Source organism: Cebus imitator, unplaced genomic scaffold, assembly GCF_001604975.1.
Source record: "Cebus imitator isolate Cc_AM_T3 unplaced genomic scaffold, Cebus_imitator-1.0 Scaffold205, whole genome shotgun sequence".
In the NCBI taxonomy this organism is placed as follows: Eukaryota; Metazoa; Chordata; class Mammalia; order Primates; family Cebidae; genus Cebus; species Cebus imitator.
The window spans coordinates 2,865,511-2,880,760 of record NW_016107520.1 but is presented as its reverse complement, the minus strand read 5'-3'; the positions used below and the strand labels follow the sequence as shown (position 1 = coordinate 2,880,760).

At 42.6% G+C, this 15,250-nt stretch overlaps 1 protein-coding gene across 1 annotated transcript in view; it reads right to left on the bottom strand.

The window, feature by feature from the left end:
* The window catches only part of AGXT2 (alanine--glyoxylate aminotransferase 2), a 48,007-nt gene that overhangs the window by 17,758 nt on the left and 14,999 nt on the right, over positions 1-15,250 (bottom strand). The window contains exons 6-11 of the mRNA XM_037745600.1: positions 14,767-14,860; positions 14,041-14,134; positions 8,075-8,175; positions 7,432-7,524; positions 1,328-1,460; positions 336-427 (exon numbers count right to left, since the gene is read on the bottom strand). Of these exons, the coding sequence (XP_037601528.1) occupies positions 336-427; positions 1,328-1,460; positions 7,432-7,524; positions 8,075-8,175; positions 14,041-14,134; positions 14,767-14,860 (607 nt within the window). The remainder of the gene's footprint in view (positions 1-335; positions 428-1,327; positions 1,461-7,431; positions 7,525-8,074; positions 8,176-14,040; positions 14,135-14,766; positions 14,861-15,250) is intronic.

Genomic DNA, 15,250 nt, shown 5'->3' with positions numbered 1-15,250 from the left:
TTTTTTTGAGACAGAGTCTCGCCCTGTTGCCCAGGCTGGAGTGCAGTGGCGTGGTCTCAGCTCACTGCAACCTCTGCCTTCTAGGTTCAAGTGGTCTCCTGCCTCAGCCTCCCGAGTAGCTGAGACTGTATTATTTCTTATCCAATACTTCAAGCACCCAAAGTAGATCTTAAAAAGGGAGAAGGCAGAATAATAAATGGAAATCTAACTTTAATGGATAAGCTATGAATTAACTCTCCCCTTCAATAATGCAGCATGATAGGGTTCTGCTAATGCATGTGTGGTTTTGAGTCATTTGTGAAATGAGTGAGGTTAATGTGGCATCTGGAACCAACCTCAAGCACAGCAGATCCAACTGCACAGGCCAGCGGGCTTCCTCCAAAGGTGTTGAAGTGCTGCAGGCATTTCGCCAAGGATTTGGCAATCTCTAGAGGGAGAAAATAGAAGGTGTGGAAAGAGGACACATTCCTGTCTTCCATCTCTCATCGTGCCATTTGGACTACAGTTACTGCGTGTTGTAAATGGCATCCTATCCAATTCATCCTTCATTCACCTGATAGTAGGTGTGAGGGACTGAATTGTATCTCCTCAAAATTTATATGGTTGAAGCCTTAACCCTGAATATTTGGAGATAACGCCTTTAAATAGGTAATTAGGTTAAATAAGGTCATGAGGGTTGGGCTCTAGCTAATCCCAATGGACTGGTTTTCTTATAAGAAGAGGAAGAGGCAACTTTCCTTTTTCCACCCCCTCTCCCTCTTCCATATACCTCCATAGTGTGGTGGAACCCTGTGTTTCATTGTAGGCATGGGAGGGCTAGTTTTCCCTACAGCAAGATCAGAAAGTGCTGGCCTTTGGATGGGGGCACAGGGGCTCATGCCTGTAATCCTAGTACTTTGGTAGGCTGACATGGGCAGGTCACCTGAGATTAGAAGTTCGAGACCAGCCTGGCCAACATGGTGAAAACCTGTTTCTACTAAAAATACAAAAATTAGCTGGGCATGGTGGTGCACATGTGTAATCCCAGCTACTTAGGAGGCTGACACAGGAAAATTGCTTGAACCTGGGAAGCAAAAGTTTCAGTGAGCCAAGATCATGCCATTGCACTCCAGCCTGGGTGACAGAGCAAAACTCTGTCACCAAACAAAAGGAGTGGGGCTGGCTTTCTTCTATCTGTTTCACAGTCAGGCAGACAGTTTCTCTCATTCATTTGCTTGGGAAATGCATCGTGCAGTTTCCAATCCATACAGGTTCCAGCACACGTGTTTTATACTATAGCCCAATGTACGAGGCCCAGAAGCAAACACAAACTGCCTATGGGTCCTACCTGGAGTGGTTACGACTGCTGCCATGGGAAAGCCATTCCCAATCCCTTTAGCCATGGTGACAATGTCAGGCAAGACATCGTGGGTTTGGAAGCCCCAGAAGTGAGAGCCCAGCCTTCCAAATCCTGTCTGCACCTGGGAAAACAAATTCAAAACCATTGGAGACCCTTCAAGAAATGCTGTTTTCTTTTCTGTTCTCTTCCCTTTCCTCCTCTTTCTCCTCCTTCTCATTATGGCCAACATCAGCCGTTATCATCAGCATCCTGTAGTATCATGGACAAAGCACTTAATCTGTGCCTGAACTGTTAGGTTTCAAGAGTCATTTTCTAGCTTTGTGCAATTCTGGGTATGTTTCTTAAATCCTTGGAAGCTCTGCTAACTCATCCATCAAGTAGAAATAGGACAATATGTCACAGGCTCCGTGAGGGTCATACAAATAATATGAAAGGCATCATTATGATTAACAGTCTTTGATGAGCATCTCCTCTGTGCCAGAAAGCAGGGTAGAAAAGTAGAGAAGCTAGGTCTGCCCCAGGGTAGATGAAGCAGCCGTTACTGTCAGTCAAGTGGAGCTGGGGCACTTGCTCTAGCCAGTTAAACTGGTCACCCTCTTCCCAGCGATGCCTTCCCCTTCCTGAGAACTGTGTCATGAGGAGGACCTAGTGGAGCCAGCCAACTCAGGGTTGAACTTCTCTAATCTATAAATTGTTTGGACTAAAAGTTGACCTTAGTTTTTTTGTGCATGCTGTTTGCTCTTTCTAGAAGACCCTCTTCCTACTTCTTCATCTCACTGACTTCTGTCCTTCAAAACAAACTTTGCCATCACTTGGCTTCTGAAGGTTCTCCTGAGCCTTAGACTCCCTCTCAGGGTACTCTGGGCATGCTGCCATCAGAGACTTTCATAGAGGAATATTATCACCAGTGGCCATATCCGATGGCAGGGGCTGTGTCTTCTTCCATTCTCCATCCACAACACCTAGTACAGTGCCTGATACAAAGTAGACATTTAGTAAGCACTTTTGGAATGAATGACAGGGTGGCAGAAGTGCCTGATTAAATAAAGCCACACAAACATCTCCATGTACATTTCTGCCAGAGCCTTTCTGACGAAGGCTCCTTGATCTCTTCCTGGCTCTCAGTCTCCCTGTCTGTCTCTCTCCACACATATACACAATAGAGAGGAGGAAAAAATGTTCTGTTCTTAGAAGGTAAAGCCATTTCTTGTGGGATTCAAACCCAGGCCTTCGGACTCTAGAGTCCATGCTTCTGTTCCACACATATACACAATGCAGAATGGGGGTTAGAGATGTGGGCACTTGAAGCTGATTCTAACATGCACTTAAAAGAGTGAGCTTCCAGGCCCGGCACGGTGGCTCATGCCTGTAATCTCAGCACTTTGGGAGGCTGAGGTGGATGGATTACCTGAGGTCAGGAGTTTGAGACCAGCCTGGCCAACATGATGAAACCTCGTCTCTACTAAAAATACAAAAATTAGCTGGGCATGGTGGTGAGCACCTATAATTCTAGCTATTGGGGAGACTGAGGCAGGAGAATTGCTTGAACCTGGGAGGAGGAGGTTGCAGTGAGCCGAGATCATGCCACTACCCTCCAGCCTGGGAGACAGAGTGAGACTCCATCTCAAAAAAAACAAAAACCAAAACCAAAAACCAAAAAAACAAAAAAGAGTGAGCTTCCTTCTCAGATTCCTTTCTCATTTTCCTATTTTCTCTAGGCTACTGCAGCAAAGACAGATTCTAGGGGTTAGAAGTAGATGATAGTGACCAACGCAGAAAAGCTTAACCCGGGAGTCAGGCAGACCTGGGCTGGTATCCTGAGTTGCCTCCTTCCTACTTATGAGCCTCTGGGCAGCTGACTGATTTTCCCAAATGAGATAATATAAAAGGAGCTCATGGAAAATCCATCCATTTTGTCTTCATGCCTATCTTTCTTTTTCACTCCATCTAAACACCATACATAAATGGCATAAATGGTGAAAAATCAGATTGATTGGACAATGTGTAACAGTGGAAAGGGGGCCTAGCATGACTAAATCCATTTTGCTCCTAACCAGCTTGCTCTCACCCTTCCCCTGTGATGATGTCTTTTAGGTTAACTGCTTTTGTTTATCTCTGCATATAGGCTAACCTAACTATGGGAGGAATTTAGTTTATAGTTTAACTTTAAAGCAAGGATGCTTTAAAAAGAATCCCTAAGGAGATAAGAAGGGTGTACATACAAGTAACAATGTTACATTAAAAATTTATAGGCTGGGTGCCGTGGCTCATGCCTGTAATCTCAGCACTTTGGGAGGCCAAGGCGGGAGGATCACTTGAGGTCAGGAGTTCGAGACCAGCCTGACCAACATGGTGAAACCCCATCTCTGCTAAAAATGCAAAAGTTAGCGAGGGGTGATGATGCATACTTGTAATCCCAGGTACTTGGGAGGCAGAGGCAGGAGAATCACTTAAAACTAGGAGGTTGCAGTGAGCCGAGGTTTCACCATTGCACTCCAGCCTGGGGTACAAGAGTGAAACTCTGTCTCAAAAAAAAAAAAAAATTATAACAGTATTGTGACCTGACCAAGGACAAAGACGTTTATCCTTGCTGTGGCCCAAATGTCTGTGGTCATCAGTCACCTATCGACTTCAACCTCCTTCCTCTTCCCCTTTCTCTTAACATAAAAGGAACCTACATTTGCTTAAGGTGGTTCTTTAGGAAACAAGTCTGCCATCTTCTCAGTTTGCTAGCTCCCCAAAACAAAGTGGTCTTCCTTGCCCCAATACCTTATCATTTGACTTACTGACTGTCTTGCAGGAAGTGGTACAAGCTTTGGACTCAGTTACAAATGCATGGAATTATGTAGAACAAGAAATCATGTTTAGTCACTAAGGAAGTATCTTAGTCACTGAAGAAGTATCAGTTTCATAGAATTTTACAGTAGTACAGAGATGAATCATTCTAAGGTCGATAAACTCAAATGTCTTTGAAGATGAGGAGCATACATTAGGGAGAGAAGCAGGCTGGGTCATAACAGCAAGCAGTGGGGGGACCAGGGGTGTGCACGCCCTGCCTAAAGCAGTCAGTTTCAAACTCAAAGTCAGTCTATTCCAATATGGGTCCAGGGGCTGCCAGTTTTCTACCTTTAATCCAGATTCCACATTTTAAAGAAAATAATGCCACTGATTGTTAATTAAGATGTGTCAGGCACTGTTCATAATACTTTGCATGTATTAATTCAGTCAACAGTTCTATAGTATACCCCATTGCTATTATTCCCATGTATTAGTCCTTTCTCATGCTGCTGATAAAGATATACCTGAGACTGGGTAATTTATAAAGAAAAGAGGTTTAAAGACTGGTTTAAGTCTTGTGTAAGACTGCTCCTTGACAGAACTGGCCCTCTGCACTCAGGGTTTTCCATCCTCTGTTCCTTCCCTTTCTGTCATGATTTGTGTTTCTATACCATACTCTGTCATTTTGGAGGGGCAGCTTGATACACTGGCTAGTCATGTGGTTTTGGGAGCCTGAATCTGAGTCTTGGATCTGTTCCTACCAATGGCATAAGCTTGACAGGTTATTTAACCACCTTGGACCAAAATTCACTTATATTTAAAATGGGATGATATGATTTAGCTGTGTCCCCACCCAAATCTCATCATGATTGTAGCTCCCATAATTCCCACGTGTTGCAGGAGGGACCTGGTGGGAGATAATTGAATCATGGGGGCGGTTTCCCCCATTCTGTTCTCATGGTGATGAAGAAGTCTCATGAGAACTGATGGTTTTATCAGGGGACCGCCTTTTTGCTTGGCTCTCATTCACTCTTGTCTGCTGCCATGTAAGATGTGCCTTTCTACCCCCACCATGATTATTAGGCCTCCCCAACCACATGGAACTGTGTCCTTTGAACTTCTTTTTCTGTATAAATTACCCGATCTTGGATATATCTTTATCAGCAGCATGTGAAAGGACTAATATGTGGGAAAAATAGCAATGGGGCATACTATAGAACTATTGATAGGTATGGACTGAATTAATACAGGCAAAATGTTATGAACAGTGCCTGACACATAGTAGGTACTCAGAAAGTTCCAGCTATCCTTATCTTTACCTAGTCATTGGGATGGTCCTTCTTAAGGATACCCTGTGTTAGATAGTTTTCAATTACATTTTTGAAAGTCACAAAACAAGACAGAAAATTCTGAAATTCATATTTTCTTTGAATTCAGCCTACCTTCTCTTTAACTAGTCTGACTGTGACAGCTTCACTATGTGCTGATTTGGAGGCCAAAGTTTATCCTTTTTAGTGATGTAGCTAATTTTAAACTGACTGGATATACTCTTCTTTTTAAAATAGCAGATTAACTTTCACCAGCCAGGACTTTGATTGGTTTGCAGGCAGGTTGGAGGAGGGAGGATGGGCACAGCAGGAGCAAACTGGCCCAAGTTGCCTGTGGCATACCAGGGGCATCCAGTGTGCCTAGGCATAACAGAGACCCAGCTGCACAGCCAGAAATTGCAACATTTCTGCTGATGGGGCAGTTCAGTGTCAACTGTAGGGAATTTTAATTTATTTATTTAATTTTTTTGAGCTGGAGTCTTGCTCTGTTGCCAAGCCTGGAGTGCAATGGCATGATCTTGGCTCATTGCAACCTCCGCCCCACCCCCTGCCCCCACCTGGATCAAGCATTCCCCTGCCTCAGCCTCCTGAGTATCCAGGATTACAGGCATGCACTACCACATCCAGCTAATTTTTGTGTTTTTAGCAGAGACGGGGTTTCATTGTGTTGGCTGGGCTGGTTTCCAGCTCCTGACCTCAAGTGATCCACCAGCCTCAGTCTTCCAAAGAGCTGGGATTACAGGTGTCAGCCACCATGCCCGGCTTAGCTGCAGGGAATTTTCAGTTGAGGAAATGTATTCCAGCAATGATGGCTGGACTGAAATAGGTGTGAATCATACTTACAGGTTCTCCACCTGTCCTTGGCTGGTCTAACCACCTGTTAGTCCAATCACTATAGGTCACCCAGCAGTAAGCCTGGACTTCTGTGGCCCTCGTGATCATCCTCTGGTCTTTTAATTTCCATAGCTATTCTCAGTAGACAGAGGACTGCTTTCTCTGATATACTCTAATATGAGGTGTAGTTATAAGTAAATTAATCCCTTTTAAAAGCACACAGGCTAGTGCTCACATAGTCAATGAATTTTATTTCTATTAAAGTAATGCCCTTGGAGGTAGTGTGCTTATTCCACCAACGCTGATTTAATTCCACCTATTTCACAAGTTTTTGGTAACTATTTTCAAAGGCAGTATCTGCAGGGGTGGTGCTCTTCTAATTTAGAGGCTGGATTACTATTATTATTTTAAAAACATTATTTCCAGGCAAGCTTTGTCAGAAAGGTATATGCTGCCAGGTTGATAGATACTATTTTGGCAAAAATAAAGATTAAAAACTGGGCTATTGGACTGGGCACGGTGGCTCACACCTGTAATCCCAGCACTTTGGGAGGCCAAGATGGGCAGATCACTTGAGGTCAGGAGTTGGAGATCAGCCTGGCCAACATGGTGAAACCCCGTTTCTACTACAAATACAAAAATTAGCTGGGCGAGGTGGCACATGCCTGTAGTTCCAGCTACTTGGAGTCTGAGGCAGGAGGTTGCAGTGAGCCAAGATCGCAGCACTGCACTCCTGCCTGGACGGCAAAGTGAGACATTGTCTCAAGAAAACCAAACAAATAGAAACAATAACAAAAAACTTGTTATGAGATTAAATTTCCTATGTGGTTTGTCAGTCCCTGAAACAATCCCTAGAAAGGAATTAAAAAAATACATTGAGTCACAGTATAATAACATCACATAGGCCTATTAGCAACTTACTTGATAGATGTCTATTTGGATATTTAAGTTCTGTGGTACTTGCTAAACTGATCAGCGAATGTACTAGCAAACCAACCAGCCCACTAGCAAAAGTTTTATTCGTTTGTAGGCACACTTTGGAATCCACAGAGCAGAGGCTTTCTGCCTGGAACACAGAGGAAGTTTAGGAGGTTTCTGTCTGTGCCTCGCCTGTTCCCACCACACTTAATGGCACTCTTACGTATCACTTACTTCATCGGCAATGCACACGCCTCCCCTTGCCCGCACCAGCTCAAAGGCTTCCTTTAGAAACCCCTTTGGGTACTGGACAACTCCATTCACACCCTGCAAAAGACCAGACTAAGTAGGCCTATAATAACAGCATCAGTTTTTTAAAAGTGTGTAAAAAGTTAGATCATCATCATCATTATCATGATAATAACACTACAGACTGATTAACAACACTCTGCAGAGCAGTTTCCACTATGGGTGAAAAGAAGAGTTACTGCTCTATACCATAACTTCCGGAAAAAAGATGCAAACATTTATTATTTTCTGAGATTAGAAAACAGAATAAAGGAACTTGGTGAGATTAAAGAAAGAGTTCTTCGGACAGTGTGGTTGTTATTAAGCAGCTAAAAATAGCCAGGGTTTTCCCTTCTTAAGAATTTTAGGAGTTCAGTAGTTTCATCTGTTTGGTGGGAATGGAGGAGAGGGTTTTTAAAAGGTCATTTGAAAGTCAGTGTCTTCTTTTTTGCAAGGAGACCAAGAGAATGAATTGAGAGATAAATACAGTGAGCACTTAATTCATTTGGAATTCTCTAGAATATACGAGTTAAAACTTTCTGATAATTGCAGATTTAGCTCCATTAGTGTCTAAGGTTCATATACCCACTTGAATAGGTTCTGCAAAAAATCCAGCAATTGAGTTGGCCACAGATGTACTCAGCGTATCTTTGAATTGCTCAATATACTGATCTTTAGCTTGGCAGCAGTCTGCAAAAAGCAAACAACAAAACAAACCACAGCATTTGAAAATGTGAGCCTGATATCTAGAAGCATGGAGAAAAACAGGAAAAAAAAAATACCAGACAGGGTAAGTCAATTATGGACTTCAGAATATGGTAAACTAGGGGGTGAGAATATGCATTTCTGAAAGGGGAATATTCTGTCTGAATGACTTCTACTTTGGTTCAAGGAGGGAGATTAGGATAGCCACAAAGGCATAAACAAACCACTTCAATTCTTTCCATCTGGGAAAGAAACATCCCAAAGTGTCATTGAGCTGGTATAGACAGCTCTTTCACCTAAGGATGCCCATCCTCTCAAGTGGGTGGATCTAACTCAAATGAAATTGGAGTGATTTCATCTATTTGAAAATAACTCTATTTACCTTTCATTGCCATTTAATCCGATGTGCAATTTTAAAGCTACAAAGTTTCTTTGTCTTTAGAGTTAGTAAATAAGTTTGTGGAACAATTAGAATTCAGTCTAAAGAGAAATGCTTGAGAGCCAGGTGACTTCCGTCGATCGCAGCCCTTGGCACTTGGTCCTGTGCTTGTTTTTAATAGGTCTTTCTCCCATTAATCAGGAGGTTTTTGTGAACAGGAAATATGCCTTGTTCATTTCTAAAATCTTTGTGGCCAAGCAAGCTGTTTGGTACACTGTAGGTGCTCAGTAAATGTTTAATGCATGAAGAAGAAAATACTAACAAATAGTAGAAATTATGGCTGAAGTGAGACATTGAGCAATTTTGCTTGAAGGCCTTTCTTTCTTCTTTTTTCTTTATTTTTTGAAGGTCTTTCTAATGGAGAAAACCAGTAAAGTGTCCTTGTTCAAGTGATCTGTCTTCAGTTCATTAATTCTCTTTTTGGCTGCATCTTACTGCTGACAAACCCAGCTGCTGAGTTTTAAATTTCAATAATTACTTTTGTATTACTAGAAGACATACTGTTTTCAAAATTTGCTCTCTCATTCTGCACTGTGCCCTATCCCTTTTACATATTTTCAAGCTTATATTCGATTTTCTTGAAATGCATTAAACATATTCATGTTATAGTCAATCTGATAATTCTGTTAATTTGAAATCCTTGCAGATCTTTTTCTTAATAGTGGAGTTTTGTGCATTGTATGTTTAGTTTTGACAAGGAGCAGTTTATTTTCTTTGGAATTTCACTTGTGAGAATTCTTTGAGGCCCAGAATGAGGTAGATCCCTCCAGAGCCTGTTTGAGTTTGCAGCTTCCAAGCGTATGGGGCATTACCAGTCTAAGATTCCTTTGCATTATAAGCTTGAGGAAATGAGCACTCATAATGCAAAGCCTTGGAGGGCCAGCCTGCAGGTGAGAGCTTCAGTGGCGGTTCCTCCCGGTTCCTTTACTTCCATTCAGCACCAGATTCCTTGCAGGCCCTTTAACCTATGAAGAGTTGTTCTTGGTGGTGTATTTAATTCTAGTTGACACATAGATAAAGATGTGGCCTATTGGGGGCACCAGATTTGTGGCAGGGGAGGGTTTTCTGTAAGATCCCTTACTTTGGCTGAGCCCTGGACTTCGTCATCTCTTCCCTGCACTCCACAGAGCCATCAATATGGAAGCTGAAGGTTACCAGGTTACACAGATGCTCTCAGGGTCAAAGCTGGCTGCAGTGTCCTAATGACCTCTTTGGGTTTCTGAGAATTCATGCTTTCTTGTATCCATGCTTTAAAGGGAATACATTTCATTTTATCCAGGATTTTTAAAAATTGTTTTCCACTGGAGAAAACCCAGGCTATCATGTTACCAGTACCCGCTGTTCATCCAGCTCAGTTGTCTTAGTAGTAACCATATTTACTTTCCCATCCCGCTTAAAAATACTACAAACATTTCTGCCATGCTTCGTTAGCTGCAAGCCTCACCGCACAGACATACAGGCATGAATCCCATGGATGGGAGAGGATGAGAGGAGAGTGGGAAGATTGCCCAGCAGGCCTTGCTTAAGCTCCAGAAACTTCCATCTGTGTGTCAAAATTGAAAGTGGAAATCACCAAGGAAGCAGGAAAGGTGAGAGAGGGGGAGAGAGAGAGAGAGAGAGCGAGAGAGAGAGAGAGAGAGAGAGAGAGAGAGAGAGAGAGAGAGAGAGATTCTACTCTGGAATAACAAAGGTCCTAAATCAATTGTATCCATACATGACTGAACCTTCAAAACTTTTATCCACATCTGTCATTTGGTTCTAACAGCACCATGCAGTCTCTGAACTTAAACTTATATCCATAGACGGTAGAAGGAGTGCAGAGAAAGATGTGGATGGGATGGAAAGCCCCAACCCAAGTGCCAGAGAAAGCAGTCGGGGAGAGGGGTCACCCCATACCATCCCAGTGCTTGCCTAGAGGCGTCAATGCAGCGCTGTCTCCAGGGGGCTAAACAGAAGGAACAGAAACCTTCTGCAATCACCATCGAAACCAAAGCATAAGTATATTTTATACCTCAACTCTTCAGATTAAAAGTGGGGAAATACTAGTTGGCCCCGAACATATTATTAGGTTACATGTGATATTCGGAAGCTTCGATTGACAGAGGTACCTGATATCTTTGGTTAATTGGAGGTTGGGGGTTGAGGGTATGAGAAAGGAAGTAATAAGTATATCAAACCCTCAAAGTATGTTTTTGGCATCACTGTGTTGTTTTGTTGGGAAGAATATAGTAAAATAAATCTATGCCTCTAGAAACCAAAATTCCAAAATTTCCCCTTTTTATTAGGAAAGGAAGAGAAATCAGCTTCAGATGACCTTAAAAGATGGATCAGACCTATGTTCAAGAGACATGATTTGGAAATTTAACAAGCCCATTTATACTGGAGAAATCAAAGAGTAGAGCTTAAATTTGGCCAGAACTACAACAAAAGGTTTTGCTTGAACCTATGCTAGACCTTTCATGTGTTTTTTCCTCTCTGCCCACATGCTAAACAAGGAAAGAGTCACCGACTGTGATGAGCTTTTTACTTTATTTCACACTAGCTGCATCGGCTTATTGCTGTAACTCTTGCAGAGAGGCTTGGTGCATTGGTGTCTTCATGAAACCCCAAGGGGGTGAAGAGAGAATATTCTGTTGGATACTACAACAGAATGGCAAAGGAAGAATTTATTCCAGCTGGTGGTACAGAAAGAGTTATGCGGAGTGAGAAGCCAAGAAAGAACTACAATTTTTAAGAAACACAAAACTTGCCTTCCAAAAGAAGAAGAATGACATGATCAGTACCAGGTTTGGAACATGGTGGGGGCAGTAGGTGATGAGGAGTGAATCTCATCATGGGTTACATCTGAAACTCGGGGCCTGGAATGAACCCCTAGGAAGAAAAAAGTCCCGGGAGGTAGATGGAATAAGATAGAGAAATATACCACATAAACATCTAGATTAGACTTACAAAATGGCCCCCTGCCTATGTTGGGAGGGATGACCTATTTCTGAGATGAGAAAAATCTCTACCATGGTTAGTGCCTCAATTCCTCTTAAGGTATTCCTTTCAATACGTTAAGAGAATTGAGAACAGGCAACATCTGTAGTCAAAGAACTGTACGTTTGGATGCTTTTGTAAACATACACGAATATTCCAGTTTTACAGCAAAGACCAAATGCTTCCCAGCTCCTAAAGGCACTGAAGGAGGCCAGGGTCCTTCTTTTATATTCCAATCTTGTTTGAAGCTTCCATAAATAGTCTTGTCCCTTGAAGATATGAATTAAGAAAACAGCTGACTTCAGATATGCCAAAGGCAACACTTCAGAGCAGAAATGTACGCCTGTCACTATCATTTAGCCTCTAGATGCCGCTAGAGAGATGACCATGGACTTCCAGTATTGTCACATTGCCTGAAGGCAGAGAAGAATGCCTTATGGTAGTCCTCTAGGAGGCTTTATAGTGGGTCTGTCTCTTGTATATATGGAAAAAAAGAACATGTAGCAGGAAAAGAAGGAAATGACCACCTCTCGAGTGCCTCTGTCTACTAGGCTCTGTGCTGGTGGTTTTGCAGTCAGACCAAGGTCTGGGAGGTACATCAAACTGATTTTAGTCCTTGATGCCATACAGATACAATATTCAAACATGGCTTTACCAGGCATTGCTATAGCCTGTCCGTCTTTCTCTACAAAAACTCTCTATGTCTTATCTCATGAAGTGCGGTGATGGTGTTGGCAGCAGCCAGATATTGCTGTCTCTGTTTTACAAATAAGAAAACTGAAGCAAAAGGTGATGCTTTTGTTCATAGCTGAACCATGATGCCGGGGCTGAGAGTGGAATCCATGTCTTGACTTCATGTACCTCCTCAGTCCTGGCCAGTGGAACAGGAATGGATTTTCAGCTTGGGTTTATCTTGACGGTACATCGGTGTGGATGAGGATGGCTGTGGGAATTGGAAGTACTGGCTTTGGAGTCAGAAGACCTGGGGTCAGATTTTAGCCCTCCAGTCTCCTCTGTGTGAACCTTACTTTCCCTTTAAAGTGGAGAGTTTGGTTTACAGCTTTACGTTTCCTTCTGGTTTTAAATTCCGTGAGCATGACATCTTGCCTTGTTCCAGTACTTATTCTTTCATTCTCCTATCTCCATTTTGCTATTATCTCATTTGAATTTTAAGATGGGGAATTTTCTTCCTTTCAGAGCTGTTTTTTAAGACTTCTGTTTTATATTTTTCCTCTCAATCCAGTGATTCATACTATTCCATTAAAAATCACTGTGCTGAAGCTTTTAGTTATTTCCTTCAGAACTACTAAGGAACTGCTATTCAAAAGGTTGCGATGACAAGTCGGAGGCAGGCTTGCTGATTAGCGAGGAACAGATGATGTTTCCTGCCTCCTCTCTCCCCTGTTAGGCATAGGTAAAGGATGCAAATAAAAATGTGATTGATAAATGGAAGCTCTCCTTGTGAGAAAGGCTTTAAAACTTTTGCCAGCCTTGTCAGCAGCCTGCAGGAAGGGTCTTGGGTTTGACAGATGCTCTCATTTTGGCTGGCAGTCCCTGGGGAACTTTTTGACTGGAGTTTTAAGATTCCCAAAACCATTCTTTTCCCTCCTTCCATTGGGACATTGGGATTGGTAAATAATCTCACCCATCTTGATTTCTTATTTTTGTTTTGTTTTGTTTTTGAGATGGAGTCTTGCTCTGTCACTCAGGCTGGAGTGCAGTGGTACTATCTCAGCAACCTCTGCCTCCCAGGTTCAAGCAATTCTTGAGCCTCAGCCTCCTGAGTAACTGGGATTACAGGCGCACACCACCATGTCTGGCTAATTTTTGTAGTTTTGGTAGAGACAGGATTTCACCGTGTTGGCCAGGCTGGTTTCGAACTCCTGACCTCAGGTGATCTGCCTGCCTCGACCTCGCAAAGCTGGGGTCACAGGTGTGAGCCACTGTGCCTGGCCAGGGTGTGTTCTTTCATGCAGGCTGGAGTGCAGTGGCATAATTATGATTCACTGCAGCCTCCACTTTCTCAGCTCAAGTGATCTTCCCACAGCCTCCCCAGTGGCTGTGACTACAGGCATGCCACCATGCCCAGCTTGTTTTCTTTTAAAATTGACACTAGAGTTATTGCTATTATAATAGAGCTAATAGAAAGACTTGAATTAAGTACCAGGTGATAGTCATTTTTTAAAGCTTAGCTCTGATAGCGTGAGATGCTTTTCCTACATGGCCAGACAGATGGTCTGAGAGTGAAGTGATAACAGGCATAAACATTGATTCAATGAGGAGTAACTTGGTTACTTTCCAGTTTTGCTTCCTCTGGCTTTTCCCTTTTCAGTTTTTTCAAATTCAGTTGTTCCCTCAGGGACAGGTCTGCCTTTATTTGAGTCCTCCGCCACTTCCCACCCTCTGCTAGCCCCTCCCCTGCCCAGTCAGACCTGGTGCACAGCTGCACTTCCTGATTGTTTGCACTGGAGAATCTCGACAGTGGCTTCCTCCCCAAGGGCCACGAAAAACATCTGGACACATTGTCTGCAAATGACAAAAGAAGGAGTGTGGCAAAACATGAACACAAGACAGCCAGTTTGGGATAGCACATGACCGCCATCAAGACAAGAGGGCATCTTAATTTTCCTCCCTCATTCTTCCCCCACTTAAGGTGAAAATGGAATGATCTGCATTGGAGAGATAATTTTTTCTTAGAATTCAGCTACGTGGGCACTCTACAAAGCAAACTGATTTCAATTTTAGCCTAGAAATAACTTGCTCAAGGGTTTGGGGGTAAGGGCATCTGAAAGAATAAGAATAATTAGGTATCTGATTCTGATGCTGAAAAGGTGGGTACAGTAAGTGAGAACAGAAGGTGAGTGCAGTGATGATTGCATAGAAATTTTGTGTATTCAAGGTTCCCGGAGCCTTGCAGTATACTTGATTTTACTTAAAAGCAAAATAAATTTTAAGACCCTATCATTAATTATTATTCAGACTCAGAAGGCCTTTCTAATGGTTTCCTCAAGTGGTCTCCAATTCAATTAGGTCAAATTGAGCCCCTGATTAATGACAGGCTTTATCTTAGTTTCTAATCCTTTACCAGGGAAACCTGATCAACTGCTTCACACACCCAGCAGTCTTTAAAGAAACAACAGAAAAATCTCCAAACTTACTGATTGGCAACCTATTCCACCAGGGAGTTCCATCTTGTAGGTGCCTACGTTTGTCAAGCCAAGTGTGTAAGGACTGCACCCGTGGTAGGCTCCTCTGCAGAGAAGAAACAACAGGAAGATGGGGTCAAGTTCCTGGTCCACTGAGTAGGACAAAAGAGAAAATCCAGGAAGGCTATGAAGATGAAATAGAACATCATTCACATTCACCTCTGATTTCTAAGAATGCATCTAAGCCTATGTCAGGTAAATGTTCCTAATAGTCAGAACTAACTGTTGTTAGAAAACATAGATTTGAAACTGTGAAAGGAATTTTGGAGACCATTTGTCCAAGAACTCCCATTTTAGGACTTGCCCTACCCTATGACTCTATAGTAACGAGACTTATCTTTTAACAACATACCAGAAATTATATGTTCAATTAATACCAGTCTTCAAAGTAGTCACCTTGGGAAGCCAAACATCATTTCCTGTGATATACCTGTTG